The sequence below is a fragment of the Triticum dicoccoides genome, chromosome 3A (genome assembly GCF_002162155.2).
Source record: "Triticum dicoccoides isolate Atlit2015 ecotype Zavitan chromosome 3A, WEW_v2.0, whole genome shotgun sequence".
Lineage (NCBI taxonomy): Eukaryota > Viridiplantae > Streptophyta > Magnoliopsida > Poales > Poaceae > Triticum > Triticum dicoccoides.
In genome coordinates, this window is record NC_041384.1 from 461,838,831 (window position 1) to 461,857,475 (window position 18,645).

At 45.2% G+C, this 18,645-nt stretch overlaps 3 protein-coding genes, 1 long non-coding RNA gene and 1 pseudogene across 5 annotated transcripts; 2 read left to right on the forward strand and 3 right to left on the reverse strand.

Annotated features, from left to right (window-relative positions):
- Positions 1 to 513: 513 nt before the first annotated feature.
- LOC119268564 lies at positions 514 to 3,821 on the forward strand (annotated as a pseudogene).
- A 199-nt stretch (positions 3,822 to 4,020) lies between these two features.
- On the reverse strand, positions 4,021 to 7,168 carry LOC119268565. The gene is made up of 5 exons (XR_005133219.1): positions 6,718 to 7,168; positions 5,808 to 5,867; positions 5,078 to 5,471; positions 4,593 to 4,870; positions 4,021 to 4,490 (listed from the first exon to the last, which is right to left on the reverse strand). It is a non-coding gene; the product is annotated as an uncharacterized LOC119268565 (long non-coding RNA).
- A 2-nt stretch (positions 7,169 to 7,170) lies between these two features.
- LOC119272419 (probable serine/threonine-protein kinase WNK5) lies at positions 7,171 to 7,758 on the reverse strand (the record flags this gene model as incomplete). Its single annotated transcript, XM_037553910.1, has 1 exon — positions 7,171 to 7,758. A coding segment is annotated over exon 1 (387 nt), but the record flags the coding sequence as incomplete, so codon positions are not given.
- A 911-nt stretch (positions 7,759 to 8,669) lies between these two features.
- LOC119268566 (50S ribosomal protein L12-1, chloroplastic) lies at positions 8,670 to 11,031 on the forward strand. Of its 2 annotated transcripts, none has more exons than XM_037550223.1 (2): positions 8,670 to 9,303; positions 9,644 to 9,874. In XM_037550223.1, exon 1 carries the CDS (start codon positions 8,767 to 8,769, stop codon positions 9,295 to 9,297), a length of 531 nt encoding a protein of 176 aa, XP_037406120.1. In that variant the 5' UTR covers positions 8,670 to 8,766; the 3' UTR covers positions 9,298 to 9,303; positions 9,644 to 9,874. The 2 variants fall into 2 exon arrangements, with proteins under 2 accessions (XP_037406120.1, XP_037406118.1); XM_037550221.1 differs by lacking the exon at positions 9,644 to 9,874 and adding an exon at positions 10,714 to 11,031 and having other exon boundaries at positions 8,672 to 9,303.
- A 1,761-nt stretch (positions 11,032 to 12,792) lies between these two features.
- Positions 12,793 to 17,430, reverse strand: LOC119268567 (iron-sulfur cluster assembly protein 1). Its single transcript, XM_037550224.1, has 3 exons — positions 17,008 to 17,430; positions 15,922 to 15,976; positions 12,793 to 13,198 (listed from the first exon to the last, which is right to left on the reverse strand). The coding sequence occupies exons 1-3, from the start codon at positions 17,330 to 17,332 to the stop codon at positions 13,051 to 13,053; spliced, it is 528 nt and encodes a 175-aa protein (XP_037406121.1). The 5' UTR covers positions 17,333 to 17,430; the 3' UTR covers positions 12,793 to 13,050.
- Between the last annotated feature and the right edge of the window lie 1,215 nt (positions 17,431 to 18,645).

Sequence of the window (18,645 nt, forward strand, 5' to 3'; positions counted from 1 at the left end):
CATGGAGCCCTAGCATTTCATGATTGAATTGTCAGCTATATAAGAATTATATAGACATGACAGTCCATCAGCTATGTAGAATGGCCTCCGTGAGCATCACTCATACCCAAATTGGCTGGCACAAATCTCAAAGAAAAAAAATTGGCTAGCACAAGTGGGGTCAAAACTGCAGCTTCTGCACCGCCTTCTACCTCCTTGAAACGAATATCTCTACTACTATTAAACAAGCAAACATATTCATCGCTACGTGCACCCAGCCTAAGCTACACAGAACAACACGGAGAAATTACAGCCTCCCGATCAGATAACATAATTTGATCTAACGGTCAAGATTACACAAACCCACATCAAAAGTACACTTAGCATTTTATTCTGGGCGGACGAAAACTCTGCCACTAGCGAGCGGAGGAAAGATTGGTTTGGCAACGACATAATCCCACCCTCAATTAGCGCTAACCTCTCACCTCTAATCCCATCCCCAATTAGCGCATCCCAACCTTCCCAAATCGCGGTCTCAGCTCTGCTCCGCCCTCGCCCACCCGCCCGTTTCGCATGCCCCCAAATCCACCGTGGCCGCGCCGCCGTAGCAGCAGCACCACCCCGTCATCGACGGCAGGAGGAACAGCAGCAACGAGGAGGCGTTTCAGGAGGTGGACCCGACCGGGCGGTTCGGGCGGTACGCGGCCATGCCGGGATGGGCTCCGTCAAGAAGGTTCGACCAAGAGGAGTGCATCGAGGTGGCGTGGAACCGGGTGCGCCTGCGCGCGCTGGACCCCGCCATGGTCGACCGCCGCCATGCCGAGGTGCGCCTTCTCCGCTCCCTCCATCGTGACCACATCATAGGCTTCCACGAGGTCTGGCTCGACCATGACGCTGGCGTGCTGAACTTCATCACCGAGGTTTGCAACTCGGCGAGCCTTCGCAAGTATTTCGACCGCCACAAGCACGTCTCCGTCAAAGCGCTCAAGAAGTGGGCGCTCCTTGAGGGCCTTGACCACCTCCACACCCGCGACCCCTGCATCATCCACCGCGACCGTACTTGCAGCAACGTCTTCAGCAACGGCAACACCGGCCATGTAATACCTGTGCCAATCAATCTCGCTCGCCTAGCTAATTGCCTATCCTCTCACACTTCTTGGTTCGGACAGCCTCAACGGCGACGAGGACAACAGTAGGATCTAACATACGGTTCTTGGTCCACCCTTTTCATCGTACTGGATTAGGAATGCTTGCTTGTACCTGGTGCTGATGGTTGGGGTTCTGCAGACTTGGCAGAGATCGTGAATTTTCTCGGTATCATGCAAAGCGATTCAGTTGAGAGGAATGCAACTCTTTGTTCTTTGAGGCTTACTTTTCTTTAGTGTTAGATTTTGTTACATATCTGCTGTGTGACGAGAATTGCAAACTCAGATTCAGCGGGCGCCATCTTTTGTGGTGTTGCATGCCAGAGGCAGGCAGTTGGAGCTTCTCCGTCTAATTGTTAACTTGGTGGAAGCTAGCTGCTATACCGACAACCTAGAGTGGAGGTTGGTTTAACACTTCACTCTTTGTAGTATAATTTCTCTATGCTGATTATACAAAACCATTAGTCAGATTCTCATAATCGGTAACTATTTTCTGTTAAACATTTTCCAGCATTGTAAGCAGAAAAGGTTTTTGATGCAAAATGTACTTCATTGTACAGAAAGTATTAGATGATGTTTTAACCTCAGTGTTGGAGCATCTGACACATACATTACCTGACAAATTGCTCCCTCACAGTGTCGTTGATGAGCAGTTAGAAAGGATGTACAACTTGTAGATTCCATTGCCATACATTACCTGACAAATTGCTCCCTCGCAGTGTCGTTGATGAGCAGTTAGAAAGGATGTACAACTTGTAGATTCCATTGCAGAGAAACATGCTTAGATTTTTTTCAGAAGAGTGCAAGTCTTTTCCTGCTGCTGTCCAAATACAACCAATTTACCCCCTATAAGTGAACCCAATTTTATGTTCTTGTCAGATGCATTATTAGAAGGCACAAATTTCTAGCACACATATAATTTTGAAGAGGTATGAATCTGTGTTGCTGTTTTGTGACCCCCGAGATGACAAGCAATTTCAAGAACCACCACCATTTCAGTGTGAACATAGAATAAATATAGTATGGGTGTTTAAAAATCTTTCCTTTATGACTATTTGGAAATCTATCAGTATTGTTCTATTTCTAAATGATTTTTTAGTGTCAGATATAAAAATAGCAGTCAAATTTCGGAATAATTACGGTGCATAGTTGGTTAATTTATTCAGAAAGGGGAGAACCATAAGTAGTTGTTTGCACTTTAAAGCTTTGCTCGATTTCTTGTTTAGCTCATTTCTGTTGACTTTTGTACAGCCAAATCAGGAGCTTGGATGATGTCAGGTTGAATCTTGAGGTTCTCAAGTACTTGTGATGGTATTCTCTTATATACCTAACTAAGAAGATGTAGATAATAAAAAATTTATTTGTTTTGTATAACTTTACTGCACATATGTGTATGAGTGTATGTTCAGATTGTTCAACACCCCCTTTATTTTTCTAGAATCTCGTGCCATTTTGTATTTGTACAGCTTGCATTGAGGGAGTGCAGCAAATCCAGGACTCACCATGATGATGTGCATTCTAAGAAAAATATAATCAAATTCCTATCACTTAAGATACCTTTACTAGCGGAACAATGGAATTGTGTGTACAAAATCTTTCTTTCATAGCAATTATGCTGATAAAATATTCGTCCTTCATGTTTTGCAGAATAGTTCAGTGAAATGTACAAAGGGATAACCTTGGATGCAGTACTGGAGCATAGGCGGGACACTACTGGTCCTTGCCCCCACCTCCCTTCCTAGAGGAAATTTTACCAAATATGCTTATATTTCTGCTAATCGTTCTACTAACCCTCCGGCGTCTCTGATCACCCTAGCCTTTTTTATGTCATACACTCATTTTGGCCCCTCCTAATATCTGGTTCATGCTCCCCCACAGCTTAGATTGTGAAGACTTGCTTAGTCCATCCTTTTGCTTTGCTTACTAATGATGCCCCAAGATGCAAAATACTAATTATTTTGCTTTATGTGTGTGCTACATTTTAGATGCAATTGCTGATCAACATCTTTGGCTTCACGGTTATTCATGGAAACTGGATGTGGTGAGTGTCGTCAAAATTTTATCCATTTTTTATTTTCTTCACATTTTTAGTAAAATGACTATTCAGACAAGCTTAAAAAAATAGATAAATTGGTTTCATAACGTTTGGATTCTAGAGGCTTGTCATGCACTGCAAGTCTACATGTTGATCCATTTGAACCAATGCATGAGCTCAGTCGAATTCATATCAATGTCCTTTAACACTGCAGGCAATGAAACAAAAGGACTTGCACTGGTTGGGAGGCATGGAGAGTTCAAGTACTATCTGGGATACTACTTACATTGCTAATAAGTTAACGTCTGGTCCTAATACTAGGATTCCCAGCTATCTTAGTTTCAAGCCCTGTATGCTGATTTGATTGAAGGTGGAAATGGGACTCCTTTTGGTGCTTAAGTAATAACTCAATGATAGCGGGAACTGGTTGAATTATCAATATACATTTGGGCATAGAGCATGAGGATGTATGAAACTTCTGAACACTTTCAGGTTGTCTATAAATTAACAGTCTTGGCCACTTAAGAAAAGTGAATTGCAACTAAATTGTTGAAAATGCAGTTCTACGATTAAGTACTTTGCTGAAATTTTCAGGTTGTCGGACAAACTGCAACTATGAACAGTATGCCTCATTTGACTCTTGTGGGGGTAGAGCGATAAAATACACATGTCATCACTAGGTGAGTTCAAACACTGGATGGCAAGGCGATCATCTATTTGAATACATAGTAAACATGCACGTGCAACGCACGTTTCAAACTTAAACTAAGTATCATAAGTATATATAAACAAAACATGAAATATTCTGAAAATATATGGTCAAATAAATACAGTGTTTCAATCATTGTGGATTTATGGTCGCGTTGCTGGACAATAACGAATGTTGTTTCACACATTCGGTGTTCTTATAGGTTGTAAGATAATATCAAATCTACCAATCCTTCCATCACAAAATCTACTGATTTTGCAGACGCATTTTCCTTTTCCTTCCATGGAGCCCTAGCATTTCATGATTGAATTGTCAGCTATATAAGAATTATATAGACATGACAGTCCATCAGCTATGTAGAATGGCCTCCGTGAGCATCACTCATACCCAAATTGGCTGGCACAAATCTCAAAGAAAAAAAATTGGCTAGCACAAGTGGGGTCAAAACTGCAGCTTCTGCACCGCCTTCTACCTCCTTGAAACGAATAAGTGTATTCAAATAGATGATCGCCTTGCCATCCAGTGTTTGAACTCGCCTAGTGATGACATGTTTATTTTATCGCTCTACCCCCACAAGAGTCAAATGAGGCATACTGTTCATAGTTGCAGTTTGTCCGACAACCTGAAAATTTCAGCAAAGTACTTAATCGTAGAACTGCATTTTCAACAATTTAGTTGCAATTCACTTTTCTTAAGTGGCCAAGACTGTTAATTTATAGACAACCTGAAAGTGTTCAGAAGTTTCATACATCCTCATGCTCTATGCCCAAATGTATATTGATAATTCAACCAGTTCCCGCTATCATTGAGTTATTACTTAAGCACCAAAAGGAGTCCCATTTCCACCTTCAATCAAATCAGCATACAGGGCTTGAAACTAAGATAGCTGGGAATCCTAGTATTAGGACCAGACGTTAACTTATTAGCAATGTAAGTAGTATCCCAGATAGTACTTGAACTCTCCATGCCTCCCAACCAGTGCAAGTCCTTTTGTTTCATTGCCTGCAGTGTTAAAGGACATTGATGTGAATTCGACTGAGCTCATGCATTGGTTCAAATGGATCAACATGTAGACTTGCAGTGCATGACAAGCCTCTAGAATCCAAACGTTATGAAACCAATTTATCTATTTTTTAAGCTTGTCTGAATAGTCATTTTACTAAAAATGTGAAGAAAATAAAAAATGGATAAAATTTTGACGACACTCACCACATCCAGTTTCCATGAATAACCGTGAAGCCAAAGATGTTGATCAGCAATTGCATCTAAAATGTAGCACACACATAAAGCAAAATAATTAGTATTTTGCATCTTGGGGCATCATTAGTAAGCAAAGCAAAAGGATGGACTAAGCAAGTCTTCACAATCTAAGCTGTGGGGGAGCATGAAGCGGATATTAGGAGGGGCCAAAATGAGTGTATGACATAAAAAAGGCTAGGGTGATCAGAGACGCCGGAGGGTTAGTAGAACGATTAGCAGAAATATAAGCATATTTGGTAAAATTTCCTCTAGGAAGGGAGGTGGGGGCAAGGACCAGTAGTGTCCCGCCTATGCTCTAGTACTGCATCCAAGGTTATCCCTTTGTACATTTCACTGAACTATTCTGCAAAACATGAAGGACGAATATTTTATCAGCATAATTGCTATGAAAGAAAGATTTTGTACACACAATTCCATTGTTCCGCTAGTAAAGGTATCTTAAGTAATAGGAATTTGATTATATTTTTCTTAGAATGCACATCATCATGGTGAGTCCTGGATTTGCTGCACTCCCTCAATGCAAGCTGTACAAATACAAAATGGCACGGGATTCTATAAAAATAAAAGGGGTGTTGAACAATCTGAACATACACTCATACACATATGTGTAGTAAAGTTATACAAAACAAATAAATTTTTTATTATCTACATCTTCTTAGTTAGATATATAAGAGAATACCATCACAAGTACTTGAGAACCTCAAGATTCAACCTGACATCATCCAAGCTCCTGATTTGGCTGTACAAAAGTCAACAGAAATGAGCTAAACAAGAAATCGAGCAAAGCTTTAAAGTGCAAACAACTACTTATGGTTCTCCCCTTTCTGAATAAATTAACCAACTATGCACCGTAATTATTCCGAAATTTGACTGCTATTTTTATATCTGATACTAAAAAATCATTTAGAAATAGAACAATACTGATAGATTTCCAAACAGTCATAAAGGAAAGATTTTTAAACACCCATACTATATTTATTCTATGTTCACACTGAAATGGTGGTGGTTCTTGAAATTGCTTGTCATCTGGGGGGTCACAAAACAGCAACACAGATTCATACCTTTTCAAAATTATATGTGTGCTATAAATTTGTGCCTTCTAAATAATGCATCTGACAAGAACATAAAATTGGGTTCACTTATAGGGGGTAAATTGGTTGTATTTGGACAGCAGCAGGAAAAGACTTGCACTCTTCTGAAAAAAATCTAAGCATGTTTCTCTGCAATGGAATCTACAAGTTGTACATCCTTTCTAACTGCTCATCAACGACACTGCGAGGGAGCAATTTGTCAGGTAATGTATGGCAATGGAATCTACAAGTTGTACATCCTTTCTAACTGCTCATCAACGACACTGTGAGGGAGCAATTTGTCAGGTAATGTATGTGTCAGATGCTCCAACACTGAGGTTAAAACATCATCTAATACTTTCTGTACAATGAAGTACATTTTGCATCAAAAACCTTTTCTGCTTACAATGCTGGAAAATGTTTAACAGAAAATAGCTACCGATTATGAGAATCTGACTAATGGTTTTGTATAATCAGCATAGAGAAATTATACTACAAAGAGTGAAGTGTTAAACCAACCTCCACTCTAGGTTGTCGGTATAGCAGCTAGCTTCCACCAAGTTAACAATTAGACGGAGAAGCTCCAACTGCCTGCCTCTGGCATGCAACACCACAAAAGATGGCGCCCGCTGAATCTGAGTTTGCAATTCTCGTCACACAGCAGATATGTAACAAAATCTAACACTAAAGAAAAGTAAGCCTCAAAGAACAAAGAGTTGCATTCCTCTCAACTGAATCGCTTTGCATGATACCGAGAAAATTCACGATCTCTGCCAAGTCTGCAGAACCCCAACCATCAGCACCAGGTACAAGCAAGCATTCCTAATCCAGTACGATGAAAAGGGTGGACCAAGAACCGTATGTTAGATCCTACTGTTGTCCTCGTCGCCGTTGAGGCTGTCCGAACCAAGAAGTGTGAGAGGATAGGCAATTAGCTAGGCGAGCGAGATTGATTGGCACAGGTATTACATGGCCGGTGTTGCTGTTGCTGTAGACGTTGCTGCAAGTACGGTCGCGGTGGATGATGCAGGGGTCGCGGGTGTGGAGGTGGTCAAGGCCCTCAAGGAGCGCCCACTTCTTGAGCGCTTTGACGGAGACGTGCTTGTGGCGGTCGAAATACTTGCGAAGGCTCGCCGAGTTGCAAACCTCGGTGATGAAGTTCAGCACGCCAGCGTCATGGTCGAGCCAGACCTCGTGGAAGCCTATGATGTGGTCACGATGGAGGGAGCGGAGAAGGCGCACCTCGGCATGGCGGCGGTCGACCATGGCGGGGTCCAGAGCGCGCAGGCGCACCCGGTTCCACGCCACCTCGATGCACTCCTCTTGGTCGAACCTTCTTGACGGAGCCCATCCCGGCATGGCCGCGTACCGCCCGAACCGCCCGGTCGGGTCCACCTCCTGAAACGCCTCCTCGTTGCTGCTGTTCCTCCTGCCGCCGATGACGGGGTGGTGCTGCTGCTACGGCGGCGCGGCCACGGTGGATTTGGGGGCATGCGAAACGGGCGGGTGGGCGAGGGCGGAGCAGAGCTGAGACCGCGATTTGGGAAGGTTGGGACGCGCTAATTGGGGATGGGATTAGAGGTGAGAGGTTAGCGCTAATTGAGGGTGGGATTATGTCGTTGCCAAACCAATCTTTCCTCCGCTCGCTAGTGGCAGAGTTTTCGTCCGCCCAGAATAAAATGCTAAGTGTACTTTTGATGTGGGTTTGTGTAATCTTGACCGTTAGATCAAATTATGTTATCTGATCGGGAGGCTGTAATTTCTCCGTGTTGTTCTGTGTAGCTTAGGCTGGGTGCACGTAGCGATGAATATGTTTGCTTGTTTAATAGTAGTAGAGATATTCGTTTCAAGGAGGTAGAAGGCGGTGCAGAAGCTGCAGTTTTGACCCCACTTGTGCTAGCCAATTTTTTTTCTTTGAGATTTGTGCCAGCCAATTTGGGTATGAGTGATGCTCACGGAGGCCATTCTACATAGCTGATGGACTGTCATGTCTATATAATTCTTATATAGCTGACAATTCAATCATGAAATGCTAGGGCTCCATGAAAGGAAAAGGAAAATGCGTCTGCAAAATCAGTAGATTTTGTGATGGAAGGATTGGTAGATTTGATATTATCTTACAACCTATAAGAACACCGAATGTGTGAAACAACATTCGTTATTGTCCAGCAACGCGACCATAAATCCACAATGATTGCAACACTGTATTTATTTGACCATATATTTTCAGAATATTTCATGTTTTGTTTATATATACTTATGATACTTAGTTTAAGTTTGAAACGTGCGTTGCACGTGCATGTTTACTAGTTAGTAGGTAAAGAGGTAAAGATAAAGATAATAAGATAAACTTAGAGGCGCAAAGAGGAAATAAACAACGATCCCATTGGCTTTGCTCATCCAGCGTTGCGATTGCTAAGTAGAAGTCCAGCCATTAGCCACTCACCAAGCTGGTTATATAGATAGCACCGGTCGCCTATCCCCTCGCCTCATCTTATCCCCCTCCGTCCCCGCTTCCTCCTCCTCTTCCTCCCGCTCACTCCCGAAGCGAAGCCTCGAGAGGTCCCAATGGCTTCCACCACGTTCTCCTCCGCCTTCTCCATCCTCTCTCTCCCCTCCTCCTCACCATCCCCCTCCGCCTCGGCCCCCAGGACCCTACCCGTCGCCAACCGCCGCCGCCGCGCCGTCGCCGTCGCCTCCACTGCCACGGAGTCCCCGAAGGTCCTTGAGCTCGGCGACGCCATTGCCGGGCTCACCCTTGAGGAGGCTCGCAACCTTGTCGACCATCTCCAAGAACGTCTTGGCGTCTCTGCCGCCTCCTTTGCTCCCGCTGCCGCGGTCGCGGCTCCCGCCGCAGCGGCGGCCGAGGAGGCACCGGTCGAGAAGACGGAGTTCGATGTGGTCATCGAGGAGGTGCCCAGCAGCGCGCGTATCGCAACCATCAAGGTTGTGCGCGCACTGACCAACCTGGCGCTGAAGGAGGCCAAGGATCTTATCGAGGGGCTCCCAAAGAAGCTCAAGGAGGCCGTGAGCAAGGACGAGGCCGAGGAGGCCAAGAAGCAGCTCGAGGGAGTCGGCGCCAAGGTGTCCATAGCGTGAGACTAGGTATACTAGGCTCCTTTTTTTCCCATTACATTTATGTTTCATATCAATCTTTTGTATTCCTCTTGTAATTGCCGTGGACTGTTGTTTCATACAGTATGAGATTAGTTCGCATGTGGAATTATTAGTTCATTTTCGTGTGTTGTATTCAATCTTGTATAATTACTGGATGTTGCATTCTTTAGATTCCTAATGGGTACTATTGGTTTTGGATATGATACTGTCATGTTTGTAGAGATTGTGCATTGCCAGTTTTAGAGTTTGTATTGGAGCAATAGAACAGCATGTCTCTCGTTTTGATCTTTGAGTCTGTAATAGCTCTCAGTTTATAATTGCCCATCAGATAATCTCTTGGAACATCAGATCTGTTATCAAGGATTGGAAGTATCTCCCGAGAAAAAGAAGAATCAGAAATAGTTCATACATCACACTGTATTTAATCAAGGTCAATTCGGACTATAACTTCCGCGCGGGGTGTTGCTAATCATTACATTACATTACATTGTTCAACAATGCTACATCATATTGTGCTACATTGTTCAAGAATGCTACATGACATTTATCTCTCCAGGGTCTTACAGAATGGACAGTAATGTGAAAGTGTACCCTTTTTCCCCCACATGGAGCAATGTGTGTTTATGTTTATACTGCATCCACACTTAATAGCATGTACGGTCAGTATGTATAATGAATAATTGATAGGTGTGCTGTTGAGCATACCACTGATCACAGAAAATACTATACCAATTTATCTAACCTTGATTTGCCTACTGTTCTGGAGAACTTCAGGCTTCAACACTGGATTGATGCCTCTCCGCATACTAAAACATCTTCCTGATATGTTTTTCTTTATTTTAAACAAGGAACCTAGTTATTTGTATTTTCACTGAGAAATTCATGATGTCACTAGACCTTCTGAATATTGAAGTATAATGCCAAACAATTGAACAATTTACATCTATGGTTGTAGCTGTACCTTTGCAGTCAGCTCAGCAGTGTGTAGAAGTTGTTTGTCTAAATTATCTTTCAGGTGGTATGTATTTACATATCACCCAAACCAATATGAGCATATGTGAGTAAAGGTATTTAGCTAGCGGATATGGAATATAGATGATCAATTCTTCCAAGGGTATGACGTCGCTAAATCTTGGCGTAGATGTAACATTCAGAGCTTGTGCACACGCTGGGATCTCGGTGCCTTCTTGGATCTCAATACATTATGCAGGTTGATGGCTCGTGTCAGTTAGCTTGTTCTGAGTGAGCTCAATTTTGGTTCCCCATTTCTATACTTACCCTATGTATACTTTGCGTCAAGACGAGAATTCATTCAGTGCTTCCTTCATTATTATATGGTATTTACAGAAATAAACCCCATGTTCTCATTTTGATATCATTTATCTCCCTTCTCTGCAGAACAATGTGAGTATTACATTGGGCATGGCATGTGAGTTTGGGTAGTTGAAGAACATGGACTCTCCATATGAAGATATATGTGTGGTGCTGAAACTGGGAAGTTCTCTGAAAATATTGTGTGTTTTTGTCTCTAGAGTATTTTGTTTTCCCCCATGATTTGAATCTATCGAAGGCGCTGAAAGTTGTTTTACGCCCACTTTGTATTTCTGAATCTCTACTTCTGCTTTCCAAAGTGTAATTGGGTGATGCTGTTGGCACCCTTGATGTTACCCATCCACAAGGATCAAGTAGGCCAACGGAAAGAGTTACACTTTCGCATCTCGCTTTGGTACGTGTATATTGGCAGTCATCACCGCATCAGCCATATTTGGCAGGAGAGACCTTGCAAACAAAGTACATCAGCCATATTTGGCAGGAGAGACCTTGCAAACAAAGTACATCTCATGTTACATCATTATTAACCTGGATTTGACAAAGTTCACAAAAGATCGGACATAGCAAGTTTAATTGGGCATATTGCAAATTTGCAAAAAATCATCCTACAATCGATAAGATAGAGCAAGGGGGGTCGGACTCCACTTCATCACCGGACCCTTCCCCTTGCGGTCTCCGGAGCAGCAGTAGTATTCCACGGTGTAGGCGTCGGCGGTCGGAGGGGCATCGTCGTCATCGGTAGTGGTGTTGCCGTCCTTGGAGGAGGAGGGGAGCCAGGCCAGACATCAGGCGGCGCGGGCCTGCTCCTTGGCGAGGCGCTAAGCCTTCGCCTCGCTCGCCGCCCTCTGTCGGGTTAGCCGCTCGGACTCCTCGATGCCGAGTCGCGATTCTTGGCCTCGCTTGCCGCCCTCTGTCGGGTTAGCCGCTCGAACTCCTTGATGCCAAGTCGCGATTCCTGGCCTCGCTCGCTGCCCTTTGTCGGGTTAGCCGCTCAGACTCCTTGATGCCGAGTCGCGATTCCTTGGCATTTTTGCGAACGGCGGCAGGCGTCTGTCTCCGTTGAGGTATAAGGATCAACAGACGACGTCGCGGAGTTCGTCGGCAGGCGGCAGCGGCTCGGGCATGGATCTGCACGACCCACGGACGGACTGACTGTATGCGAACTGCGATGCCCTCTGCCTCATGCAGCGAGCAGCCCACGCCTCGACTCGGGTAGCCGCTTTCGCAGGCCCGACGATGCAGGCACAAGCACTCCAACATCGTCTGGGGCCGGGAGGAGCAGGGGCTACAGGTGTCGGGCACCATTGCCCTCTCTCCCGGCTGACTGGGGAGTGCGCGGACTGTGGCAGGCTGACGTGGAGCTGCAGCTACGCCTCTAGGCCACCGAAGAGGCCGCGGAGCTCGAGCTCCCGCTCATGTCCCTCTCCGATCGACGAAGAGCTCGTGTGGATTCCTTCTTGAGGAGCACCTGTAGTCGACGGGGTCGAACTTTGCCTGATCCGTTGGGGGATATGTGGGGTCGGATTGAGCCAGCCTAGGACGGTCCGAGGTGGCGGCCACTTCCAAACCACATCATATCCGCCCACACATGGGATGGGTTTGGGAGTGCTAGACGACTCAGACATTTGGGTTGCCTATGAGGGGTCCGATCAAGTGTGTTTTTTTTATCCAAGCGGACAACCTTATATCTGCCTCACATAGGAAGTGAGTTTGGGGAATGCTAGAGAGTCTAGATTTTGGGGTGCTAGATAGTTTAGACGTTGGAGTACGGTCCAGTTGAGTGGCTTTTTTTCCGGACTGAGCAGCATGAACCTTTAGGGATGGTTCAAGGAGTCCGGTTGTAGATCCTCTTACCAGGTTGGAAATGCTTCCCAGTCACACTACAGTTTGAGTTGTTTATTGTTTAGCACTAGCCATCCTAAAACAAGATACGGGCTATAACTATTCTCTATATTCTCTATGTAAAAAAATTATAAGATACTAGTTTAGAACACTGAAGTACACCTTCCGTATGTGAAAGTGGGGGTCATGGGTGCTCCTAAATTGGGCATTACAGCCCATCCAGGAAGCAGCAGCCCTGAGCCTCTGATCGGCAACATGGCATCACACAAAAATCAAAGCCTAGATTAGCAATCTGCAGACAAGTTCAACAAAATAACCAACAATATAGAACCGAGTGTTTTTGGAACGGGCAAATGACAGTATACATTACGACTTCCAAGCAGTTGCTATACATGCACAAATTTTCGTAGCAGCTGCTATACATGAACAACTTCTCCTAACATGACAGCACATTTATTTCAAACTGTTCGTGTTCATCCTTATGATACATGCTACAACACTGGAGTGTGTGAACATTGCACATCATTTCCCACCCTCATAGAACAGAACCATATATCATCTTCATGCTTCGGCAGCCTTCTCTGCAGGGCTGTCTCCCAGCTTCGCCTTCTTTGATTCATAATCTTTCACGGCAGCTTTAATTGCATCTTCAGCAAGCATACTGCAATGGAGCTTTACTGGTGGAAGTGACAAGTGCTTTGCAATCTCACTGAAAACAGAGCATTGGAGCTTGTTATTGTTTTACAGGGCTTGTTAATAGTTTTATTGAACATTAAACAGCATTTTAAAGACATTGGGTCATCAGCAGCCGCATTGCAATTATAGCAAAAAGAAGGAAATGGGTTGATTCATCTGATGAGATTAAGACCATGAGCTGCAGCTTTAGTCTGATGTGATTAGCATCAACATTCATTTGCAAATATACAGTCAAACAATTATAGTCTTAACAGTCATATAAAGCCTCTGAACACAAAGACCAGCTTGTACTACTAGTACTATAACAAGCTCATTAAACGTATAACCAAAAGCAACACCCAGTACAATCACCAATTAAAACTAAGCTGGTTATTTTTAGCAACTCCAGAATACCATGTTATTAGTAACTTGGAAAGACCGTGACAATGTAATGAAATGTCAGTAAGCAGATCTACAGCATGCAGGTTCAATGCATCCTCAAACATTTTTTGCTTCTCAAAATTCTTCAAGAACAATCAAATGCGACAACATCAACTTGAATACTACTCCCTCCGTCCTGAATTAGTTGTCTTAGATTTGTCTAGATACAAACTCCGCCTATTGTCTTTTAGGCATAGCTGGTCCCCTAAAAAGCACGGACACGGCAGGAATTGCCGATTGGCCACGTCGACACGGCGGGATACGGCTGGATACGCGTATCCCCCAGTATCCCCTGATTTTCGATTAAAAAAATAGAAAAAAGCCCAGGGACACGGCGGGACACGTACGTGACACGGACAGGATACGGCCCAGCCCAAAAACAGCCATGGCCCAAAACGAAACCCTATTTTTGCAGGAATCGCACGCAGCTCTCCACACAACAACGAGGGACTCCCAGGTCCCAGTCTCTTCTGGATCGAAGCCGCCGCCGCCTGGAACGAAGCCGCCGCCGCCTGGATTCGCCACCGCCGCCGCCGGCGACGCTTGGATCCGACCGGCCACCACCCCCCCACACCAGGAGGCAGCAGCCTCTTCACCTGACGGCAGGTAACCCTCCCCAATCCCTGAACTCACATCCTCTCCTCCACTTCTTGACCTGTTTTATTCAGATTTGATCTTCCATTAAGCTGCTGGATGTTGTGCTTGCTGCTTGCTAGCTGCTGCTCTTTGAATGCCTGTAGATTGTAGTAGTAGTGTACTAGACTACTAGTGTAGTACTGCTTGTCTGCTTCAGTGCTTCTTTTTCCTAGCTTAATATCATCCTGCTCATGAATGCTTGTAGAGCATGGCATCTGGGAGTGGCACAGCTGGGTTATGTCTTCAACTCTTCTAATCTTCTTTACTGTTCGATGTGTTTTGCAAGATGCAACTTGCAATGACATGGGGGGACAAGAATCAATCAAGCATCAAGCACTTGATAAAAGAGACAACCGAATGGGGGCAGTATCTCTATTCTAATCTTTTTCTCCTTTATTTTCTGTATTAACTCTATATTACATGACATATTTTTATTTTATTTTATATATGCTCACCGTATCCCCGAATGGCTGTTTTTGGAAAATGCCGTATCCCGTATCCCCGTATGCGTATCCCCGACTTTCCGTCCCCGTGTCCGTGCTTTTTAGCTGGTCCCAAGCCCGGGTAAAGGAGGAGGGTTGTGATAGGCTTGGCGAGCCAACGTAAAAACTAGCCAGTCCCATGGGTGATGAGTGACCTCCTGGGAAGTCCTCGTAAAAGGGTTTCATATCTAGCCTACCCCAACTTGTTTGGGACAAAAGGTTTAGAAGAAGAAGATTTGTCTAGATACAGATGTACCCAGACACGTTTTAGTGCTAGGTACATCCGCATCTAGACAAATCTAAGGACAACTAATTTGGGACGGAGGTAATAGATGGTCATCATATGATAATCAAGAGTGAATGAAGTTTAGACCAATCCAACCTCCCACATCTTAATACTGGTAGAGTACAGAACTGCAAAGGAAACTGTGTATCATGACCTTTGTTACAGAGTTACCACAAGAGTACTAGCCATAGTTCAAAAAGGCGCGCCTAGGCGTGCTTAAGCGCTGGGCGTTGGCCTAACGCCACACTTTGGCCCTAGGCACTCAAAAAAGCAGCCGACAAGGTCCTCCGGCGATAAATCGGCCTTTCCAGAGAGGAATCATGTTTCTCAGGCAAGAAATCAATCTCCACTGCAAGGATTTCACCTCCCCAGCGAGGATTCATCCTCGCCAATGAGGATTAAACCACTCCGACGACAAATCGACCGATTCCGGCGAGGGATCGAGCTTCTCCGGCAAGAAATTGAGCTTCACTGGCCTTCCCATCCGTGTAGCAAGGGAGAGAGGCGACATCATGCAGCAAGGAAGATAGGACGAGGGGGAGAGGCGGCATGAGGAGGAAAGCTAGATTTCTATCGACTGTGCACATACGAGAGCTTTAGTAGTAGGAGAATAGGAAGATGGGCCTGTGGTTTAATGGGCTAGGCCAGCCCATCTAGCTTATTTCTTCACTCTACAGCACTACCGCCTAATTGCACCTAATCACGCCTAACCTAGAAAAGCGCAAGTAGGTGGCCAAATGCATAATTAACGCCTAGCGCTTTTTTGAACTTTAGTAGACACGCCTGTTCAGTGAATGCAGAGTAAACAACAATACAACAATGACGAACAGAAGGTCAACACTAAATGTCTGGGGAAGACAGGAACACCCCTTAAAATAATGTAATGGATCAAGAATATATGGGAGAACTTACGTGTTCTTGATACTCACTACTTCCTCCATTTGCTTTCCCTTCACCCATTCAGTAGCTGCAAGGACAATGGTAGGATCAAGAATTAACTTCAGCACTTGAGATTTGCTAATATGGGTATCATACATCTTGCAGGGAAATAGAAGTATAGTACATCAGAAAAATGAACACAAACTGCCTCAGCCCAATTGTCAGACTATCAACTACTGGCAGCAATAATGTTGAGACCCTTTTGTTTTGGGGCATGATCTACAAAAATAAATACTTCCAAATAATAATCGAACCTTTCAAAGGTGTCTGTTCAGCATTACAGAACATTCATTTCTAACTTGGATAAGCAACTATCAGTTCTAGAAACTGCAAATGAACTAGAGCCATCACTGTTCTATGAGATAAACGTCCCTATACAAGCCTAGAAAAATAGAAACTAACAAGGCTAATAGATCAAAGACCACTTATACCAGCAATAGCATAGTATCCACAAGCCTGGCAAATGGCCCATATCCTAAGCAAATTCTTAAGATAAACTGTGCTCCATGCATGAACTTCCTATCATATTCATACAGCTTGTATGAATAGGTCCGCGAACCAAACTGAAGTCGTGCAGACAGTAAACATCAAAAAAAATTAAATGCCACAGGGCAATTCAATAACAAGCAACTAAAATAGACCCCAGAGAAATCGCAATATCCAATCAATAACATTGGCACTAGAGCTGCTGTCTTTCTTCTAATCTAATCAGATTCGGCACCCACTAATCATCTCTTCTGGCGATGTTTCACAGTCAGAATCGTCGTTACAAACATCCTATCATCTAATAAGTAAGGATTCGACGATAGGTCGTCGTCAATTCGCCATGCCCAATCAAATTGCATCGATTACAAATCGGTAAAAAAAATCTCATCCTTAAAAATTCCCCTCCCAATTCTAAATAAATGCATCATTACAGCAACCAAACAACAAATTATCTTCCTCGATGCAATTCGCAGAAGCTAACCACCTCTAAAGATTGCAACGAATACAACAGAATAAGTCGACGGCGGGAGAAAAGGTGGGGAAACGGGACGGGGGAGCGGTTTGAGGGCTCACCGACGGAGGACGAGGCGATTGCGGAGCCGCAGCCGAAGGTCTTGAAGCAGGCGTCGACGATCTTCCCGGTGCCTTCGTCGACACGGATCTGCAGCTTCATGACGTCGCCGCAGGCCGGCGCGCCGACCAGCCCGGTGCCGACGTTGGGGTCGTCCTTGTCGAAAGACCCGACGTTCCGCGGGTTGTTGTAGTGGTCCACCACCCGCTCGTGGTACGCCCTCGCCCCCGCCGCCGCCAGCCCCGGCGCCACCCTCTCGCCGGCGCCCGGGCCGAGGAGACGCCGGAGTCCGGGGGCGACGAGCCGGCTTCCTCCCGCGCGCAACATCTCCAACAAACTCGGGGGTGCCTCTGGATTCTTCTGACGTTCTCCGGCTATGGATGGGTTGTTTAACCTGGGGAAAGAGGGGAGGGAAATTTGTGGAGTTGTGGTTTCGACAGTTTATGCGGCCGCGGAAGAGGTGGCGATCCGGTGCGCGGCAAGGGGCTAGGGCAAACCTGGCTCTGTGACTTGACTTGAGACGTGGCGTGCTATTTGTGGAGAAGACCTGGCGGTTGCTGTTTTGAGCGGTGGGTGTAGGAGATCCGCGCCGATGAGAAGCGCAGGCCGCATGGATGGATAAACATCAGGCAGGCTGGGCCTCGGCTTTTCAATGGGCCTTAGGTCAACCAGCATCAAGCCCTAGAAAAGGTACAACCAGAATTAGTCCTCTTTGCGGCTTCAGCCAACATTGCGATCTCTTTCCCCTCCCATTCGGCGATCTCCTCGTGACTACTACTCCCTTCGTTCCGAATTACTCATCGCAAAAATGAATATATCTAGATGTATTTTAGTTCTAGATACATCCATTTCTGCGACGAGTAATTTGGAACGGAGGGAGTAGCTTAGACTAATTACGGGGTGGGGGTCTTATGTCTTGTGTTTCTGCCCAGTCTTGGCTTGCTTTTTGCTTGGAAGTTGAAGGGTGTTAGGTTTCGCGCCAGGTGGGATCAATCTTTTTCGGGCAAGGGAAACTGGTGCAGGATGTCCTAGTGTAATCACCATTGGTTTGGGTTCAACGCCAAGTGACACGCGAATCACATATAGTAATGTGAACTGTATCCTTTATGTGTGTCTACTTAGTTCTCTCTTGGATGGTACACTACATGAACCCCTCTCGTGCATGTCTAGGTTTGAGTGGAGCTTCATGCATATCGAGAGGAGTGCGAGCATAAGAGAATGACAACACCATCCAAGAGGGAATCATGGAAGCGGCGACGAGAGCGAAAGAATCTGTGCTCTATGCACTACCATACAGTCTGGTCCACCCCACCGGACAGCCCAGTCAGTTGGAGCGTGACGGCCAAACCTTTTGTGTTCGCCAGATTGTCTGGTCCGGATAACCAGACTATCCGGTGGCGGGACTAGACTGTCTGGTCATGCTAGACGTTGTGCCCGAAGCCCCCTAGACGGACCAAACTACCCAGTCCAGACAACCAAACTGTCCGGTCATCCTTGAGCGGACTGTCTGGCTGTTGCCTGCGAGAAGCTATTGGGCAAGGCACATGTATCATTCCGTTTTTGCCCCTCACTTACCCCTTCCCGCCTAGAATATATATACTCTTTCCCCTCCTCCATTCTAGGTTTAGCTAAGCTATAAC